Here is a 7,500-nt window from a genome sequence, read left to right as displayed (position 1 = left end):
TTGGAGGATGGTTTATCAGGAGCCTAAATCATGGGATACTTACAGACCAATCAGAGCCGTTCGATTGAGAACAACTGCAATTGAAGATAATTATTGTACATGTATGTGCCATTTACGGAGTACTTCTTTTAGTGAACCAAATACAAGGTTCATTGTCCTTCAATGACAAGGGATATGGAGAAGCCAGGTGAAGACCTGTACGTACGTTACTCAATACTGTGACGTGACAGAGGCCGCACAAGATATTTTCTTCACAGAACTCTTTTTATGTGAAGAAAGCGGTGAATTGGAGAGGAGATGAATGTCTTAGGGAATAATATTTCTACGTGTAGTGGACTGTGTCCAGAGTTTGGTAATCACTGTGATGTAGTTTTCATAAATGTGCAAAATCAATCTCTTGATTCTTGTCAAAGGAATCATGATAAGGTATAATTTCACTGTATTAAAATCAAGCCATACCACCTACTTGTGGTACTCAGTTAAATTATTGTCAGAGATGAGGGCCTCTAACAAAATGTCTCTTCCTTGGTAACAAATACCAAATGAAAGAAAATAATTGAGAATTTCCTTTGCAGTTAAATATTTCCATAAGTATGATTTGTGCATTTAAATTAGGCTTCCTTTGTGTATTTTTATAAATCCATTGCATTACAATAATAAAATTTTTGAAGTCCTACATGGTTTAAAAAAAGACCTGTTATTGGATTTGATATTGGATTACATTTGTGGCTGTGTCTGTGAAATCATCCAGATTTATCAATTTCCTATTTCCTTTTAAAATTAATTCTGCTTTTAACTGACTGTCTCAGTGTTAAGTTTCAGGTGAAGTTGTCATCTAGTTTCTGTGTTGAAATTATTTTAAGTCCTTATTGGTCATTCCTTCATTTTCTTCATTTTGTACCTTGTACATGTATCAAGTTGGTCTCCATTCAAGGGATTTAACATTTTAAATTGTGGACTGCACTGACCAATTCACGTGAAATGATTTAAATGTTTTCCCATGTGTAGCTTGAACACAGATTTAAATTCCCAGTAATGGTTATACCAAGTTGATTTCCCATTAATGGGATTTCGATATTTTACAGAATGTACTGCACTAATCAATTCACATGAATGGATATGAATGCTTTCCATTAATGGCTTGTGTATAAGATACCGTCGTGGGATTTTTGATTCCCATTATTGGTTTTATTAAGTTGATTTCCATTCATGGGATTTCAGTATTTTACACAAATGTACTGCACTAATCAATTTGCATGAGTGGATAGGAATACTTGCCATTAATGGCTTGTGTATAGAATACTTTCATGGGATTTTTAATTCCCATTATTGGTTTTATTAAGTTGATTTCCATTCATGGGATTTCAATATTTTACACAGTGTACTGCAATAATCAATTCACATTAATGGAAATGAACACTTCCCATTAATGGCTTGTGTATATAAAAGCATGATGGGATTTTTAATTCCCATTATTGGTTTTATCGAGTTGATTCCCATTCATGGGATTTAAACATTTAACACGATGGACTGCACTAACAAAGTCACATGAATAGATTTAAATACTTTCTCCTTAATGGTTTTTATGTAGAATTCTGCCATGGGATTTTAAATTCCATTATTGGTTTCATCAAGTGTATTATTATTAATGGGAATTTGTTAAAAGACATTAATGAGACTAAATTTACATTAATGGTTATTGTTTACCACATTTTTATGTTGGAAAATTTCCATTAATGGGAATTATGTAAGAATGGGAGTTAGCTAATTCACATGATGGAAAAGACAAATGACATCCACGGTTTTTTGGAAAATTTTCCTGTGTTTGCGACTCGAAAATCCATCCCAGCCAAGATTTTTTCACGCAAAGCTAAAGCCACATCATTTGCGAACCTCGGTGAATGTTTCGTCGTCAAAAAACCCCACGCACTTGGCTGGAAATGAGCATTTTCTGCTTCGATTTCCACGATAGCTGATTAATTTAACTGCTTATGATCGCCGCACGAGACACGGAGCTCGGTTCCGAGGTCAAATTAACTCCGCCAGATGAGGTACAGTTATTACAACACTTACCCCATCCCCACAGCGGTTCTGTTCTGGTCACGCAACATATCAAAATGATGTGGTTCTCACTCAAAAAGTCTTGAAAACCTCTTTGGTTGTAATAACATAGTCAGACAGTGTTTCTGTACAAGTTTGGGTTCCAAAGATATGATGGTTGGGAACTTTCCATGGCTGCATGCTGCATTATTAATATTTTGTAGTTGAGAAATATTTATTAGAAAGTGTTTTTAGTTACGTTATTTGTGAGACATTTAAAATTCTTGACAACATTTCCTATGCCTGTTATCCCTATAAAGTTGTCTCTTCCAATGAGAGCAAAACAGATAAGTAATAATAACTTGCTATCTGCTTCATTCTGAGACACATTAAGGGGGATGGCACTGACATGTAACTACAGAAAGACAATGGTTGCTAAGGGAACTTTCTAGTCAAAGAACCCTGCAAGAAGATTGCATGGGAGGTTCTGTGAAATAACTTTTTGAATGGAAATCTGACATCACTTCAATCAGAATGTGCATGTGCAACTAGTCCCAGTCCTCTGCAGTGGATTTCTGTGAAAAACAGGAAACAAAGATAGACATGGTTTTTTCACAGTCTGGGAACCATCCCATCATTTTTCATTAACTGAACACACTTGACAGAAAATGGTAACTGTAGAGTAAAAGGGTATTGAGAAGTGATTATTTGAAGGGCTCCATAGCAACAGTTTGGTAGTTAAGAGCCATCCCCTTAAATGAATAAGAACATGTGCACAGTACAGACTTGAAATGATCTTTAAATTGCTGCAAACACACAGTTTACAAACCACCTGCAAAGGAGATTATCAATGAAATGAGCAAGACATGTTCTCTTGTTCTAAACAGTGTGTACAGACATTGAGAAACAAATGCTCTTCTTGTTCTAGGATGTTTAGATACACAAACTTGTTTTTTGATTTGCTTTAGCAAGTTGAAAATGTCACATATGTATTTTTATACTACTCTTGCTTCTGAGACAGGTTCAATGTGTTTTACTGGGTACAGTATGACCAAAACATTTATTGCTATGCATACTTGTGATGAATTATAGATACAATGATTGGTGACCACTAAACATCATCAATAATTATCAAAAAGCTTGATAAATATATACGTATTATTTCTTTTAATACATGTCTGTTTTGAAAGTAACAAACTAGGTGTTTTTATTATAAAGTTTTCAATTTCAAGTCAAATTCAACTTCATTCACAACTGGGAATGTTGTTCAAGGACACATGCAGGTTGTTTATCAGAGCAAGTCACATTTTGATGTAAGGTGTTGCTGGTATACATGCATCAAAGGTTAATTATAATTGGTGTTTGAATGCAGGCAATGCTATATGACAAATTCTCTAACAAATAAAAGCTCAGGAAGTATTGAGCAATTATAAGATTTTGTTGCCACACAAGGGCGAAGCAAGACATCAGCGCCCAGTTGGTATTCCCAGGGCCTAGCGCTGAAGATTAGCTGCAGTGATATCTTATTATTCAATGTATTCATGAATACATGTATCTTCTGATTCTTTGTAAATTTGGCAACCATCTGTTTTTCATCAATTGAATGACATAGTTTTTTGTTGTGTGACATTCTGTCCAAATTACGACAATTTTATGTGTGACCAATCATTCTTTTGAATAATTAATAAGAAGTTATTGAGATGACAGGACTGTGAGATCACAAATGAGGATAACATATAAGGTGACATGAATGTCATGATAGACTTAATCATATTCAATTGCATTAATAGTAATAATCTTAAGCATAATAACAACTATCTACTCTTAAGCGTGAGCACTAATTGCCATTAATTCAATAGCGCCCTGTGGTAATGAAATAGAAAAATACATATCCAAATGAGACTGGATTCCTGGTCCCCCATGGCATTTTTAAAGCTCTTTTTCCTGACCTCGCCACATATTATCCGCTCATGAAGGTGGGGTCTCATGAAGGCACCACCTTCACTCATTGTTGCCAACTTAACTTCTTGTTGGATTTGTGACTTCATTGACAAATTTATTGAATGGTCTCAAATTTTACTTCACACTTGCTAAAATTGAGAACCATAATATATAGATGTCACAATAATTATTGTAAAGGTATCTATTTATTTGAGAACTTTGCCCAAAAATTATTTTGTCCTTTTAAAAGAATTGTGAATATCTTTAATTGAGCCCAAATCAAAGATGCAAACATAATATGAGGCCACTTCCCAAGAGATAATTGAACCAGAGATACATCTGGGTAGACACTGCACAAAAATGAATTCTCTTGGAAAAAAAATCAATATAACCATACCATGGACTTTGTTGGAACCTACTGATTAACATGTTAACATATTAACATAAATAATGTACATGTAACACAATGGGTAATTACAACCAAATGCCAACTTGAAATCATGGTGCAATCTTTATTTCACATTGAATTTCTATCATCTTACATAACATGTTTGTCATCACATATCACCTGACATGCTATCTGCAGACGTATTTAGTCAGAAACAGAAACCAGAATGGCCTAGCTAATGGCCACGAAGGCCACTTGCTAAACCATTGGGAATTGGTTATCAGCCACATAGACTGATATAGCATAGCAATTTGTTATGCATGGCCGCACAAGCCCTCAGTCACACAGACTGATTGCAGCATAACTGCCTTATTTTTGTTATGCATGACCACTCAGGTCCTCAGCCACAAAGGCCGACTGCAGCATAACGTCTTATGCATGGCCACAGAACAAGGTGGTAAAGGGGTTTTGTACGAGGCATCATTCGAGAAGAGAAAAGGTGCATTACAAATAAAAAGAGCTGAAATGTGCTTGTAATCTGTGAATTGATAGTCTAGCATGATCCATGGTCCTATTGTTTTGTTTATCATAAATCTTGACTAAATTTTCTTGAAAATTGAGAATCTAATGGTAGCTTACGTACGTATCACAACTTACAGAAAATGTTGCTATCGTTTGAACAGGCTCTTGTTACAAGTTGTCAACGAAGTGTAATTAATCATTTTTACTGTATTTTACAATTAAACGAGAAAAAAATCGCTGATCATTAATTCTTGTAGGTATCTCCAAACTCACCAGATTCAAACATAATTATTGATGTGAGGGATATCTGAAAGAAACATGACCAATTTCTAAGAAATTTAGGACTAATTAATGCTACTTAGCTCGAGCAATTTGCATTAACCGTGTTCTGTTCGCAACTGAAAATATGTTACTTGTAAAAAAAATGCCATTAAAAGAAACTTTTGAATCATGATTTGAAAAAAAAAACATGCCCCTAATTTGTGACTGGGATCCCTCCTTTACCACCCTAAGGCCCTCAGTCACACAGTCTGATTACAGCATAACTGCCTCATATTTTGTTGTGCATGGCCACACAGGCCCTCAGCCACTCAGGCTGATTGCAGCACAACTGTCTTATGCTTGGCCACTGAGGCTCCCTAGCATAACTGCCTTATATTTGTTATGCATGACCACTCAGGTCCTCAGTCACACAGACTAATTGCAGCATAGCTAACCTTGTAATTGCTATGATTGGCAATTCAGACCTTCAGTGACATATGAAAGGCTGATTAGAATAGGATGACTGCTTCAAAAATTGCTTAATGATGACCTTGCGACTCAGCCCACTCAACCATTCTGAGAAAAGTTTCCTCCCTATATGCTGGTGCTATTTAAAGGTTCCCTCTGACGACACTGACTTGCTAATACATGCAGCCTTTCCATCTCCACTGCTCTTGCCCGGGTGGTTGGAGTGTTGAATCTGTCATCATTTATCAGTACATCTTCATGAAATCCAAAATCAGGATCTCTGCCTTCTCCACCCACTGATTTTGCTCGTGACAATGCCACAAGTAAAGCTCCAGGATTCTTAGCTTCAAACTCGTGCTTTCCAGGATGAATCACGACATATTTGAATGCTTCCCCATTACCTACAGTCATCCCTTGGCACTTGTGGATTGTTGTTCCCCATGCCAATCTCAATGGAACTTGAAGACGCTTGCATCGACATGAGCAGTCAGTGCACCGACTTACGGGCACAATTGGCACCACTGTCAAATCTCCATTGATATAAGGTGGACCCTTATATCCTGGAAAACGTACATACACAACATCAGGTAATGGCAGGGGATCGTCTGTTGGTCTGTTACCATCTGCGTAGACAATGTCCACTACTGTTCCCACTGCTCCATTGTACAGCCCCCATGCAGCCTTTAAGTTACTTGTTAGTGTCTGCCTTCTGTGAATGTCTGCCATTGTCAAGTGCTTTTATCCTTGCCACTGGGTGGTTTAGCTTTCTGTTCCACTCAAGTAACTTAACTTTGTTGCGCTCCCATTCCAGACGATGCGTTGGAAACACAAACAAGCCTTGTTCATCCATCCTTCCTAGGAGTTCTGGACCATGGGTTAATCGGAGATTGTACCACTGAAACGTCTGTAGCCAATGAATTTGCTGGGGTGTCGTACTGTAGGTTCTCAATGACATCAACACATCTCTGAGCTGTTGTTCAGATTCAGTTTGTCTTACAATCAAAAGTTGTCCATACTAAACGACCATGATTAGACGGTGCACTGTGACAATCTTGAATATACACAGCGGTGTCACACACAGGAGGCAGTTGAACATCATCTCCCATGAACACCGCTACAGGAATACCTCCCCACAACTCATCTGCATTGGCTCCTCTGTTAATTGCATAACGTGTATGGTGTTTCATCCAGCCCATGGTTGTGCGGCCAAACATTGATCGCTCATCTCCAACCAGAACTTTCAGATTTTCACACTTATTCTGAATTTTTTCAAGCACAGGTCCAGAAGGCACTGTCAACTCGTTGCAAGACCTTGCCCCTGTTGGGATTCCTAAAAAGCTGTGAGCTGTACTGCCTTGAACGAGATAGGCAGCATTCCCTGTTGGAGTGATCACCTGTATTGCACCATTGGCCCCAAACACTTTCCGCACCAACCTCTGAAGGCACCTGATGACATATGACCTTCCGGTTCCAGCAGTTCCGGAGACAACAAGTCGCAAAGGATGGTAATGTTCTTGGTTTTCAACAAAGTTGTAGAGGGTGTGCAACACCAGACTAACTATGGCTCTCTGATTCTCATTTAGGGATGACAGAGACACCTGTGGCAATTCAAGGTGTTCAGTTTCCATTTGCTGTTTTTCATCTTCTTTTATCCTTTCTTGAAGCCACATCTTGGGGTCTTCACCCTCAGGAACCACAATGCAAGTACTACTCCAGTCATACTCCTCTCCACCATCAGCATAATCCAAATCCCTCTCCACACCCTCAAATATCTGGTTTTGCCCAGCATATACATCCACTCAATCTGGCTGTTCTTCTGCTACTGCAGCATCTTCGTCTTCGTCCTCTTCCTCTTCGTCCCGGTTCTTGTGGATGTTCTG

At 37.9% G+C, this 7,500-nt stretch overlaps 2 protein-coding genes across 3 annotated transcripts in view; both read right to left on the bottom strand.

Moving 5' to 3' along the window:
* Positions 1-1,146: 1,146 nt before the first annotated feature.
* LOC138030024 (neuroendocrine convertase 1-like) overlaps positions 1,147-7,500 on the bottom strand; it is a 165,531-nt gene continuing 159,177 nt past the window's right edge. For both annotated transcript variants that reach the window (XM_068877877.1, XM_068877879.1), the window contains one exon: positions 1,147-2,615. Coding sequence is in view for 1 of the 2 variants with exons in the window: in XM_068877879.1 (XP_068733980.1) it covers positions 2,566-2,615 (50 nt within the window). In the remaining variant the exon portion in view is untranslated. The remainder of the gene's footprint in view (positions 2,616-7,500) is intronic.
* LOC138030026 (uncharacterized) overlaps positions 4,294-7,500 on the bottom strand; it is a 4,368-nt gene continuing 1,161 nt past the window's right edge. The window contains exon 1 of the mRNA XM_068877888.1: positions 4,294-7,500. This exon is cut by the window's right edge and continues 1,161 nt beyond it. The gene's annotated coding sequence lies outside the window, so the exon portion shown is untranslated.

This window comes from Montipora capricornis, chromosome 13 (assembly GCF_036669925.1).
Source record: "Montipora capricornis isolate CH-2021 chromosome 13, ASM3666992v2, whole genome shotgun sequence".
Classification (NCBI taxonomy): domain Eukaryota; kingdom Metazoa; phylum Cnidaria; class Anthozoa; order Scleractinia; family Acroporidae; genus Montipora; species Montipora capricornis.
The sequence above is the reverse complement of the archived record's forward strand: the minus strand, read 5'-3'. Positions and strand labels throughout refer to the sequence as shown.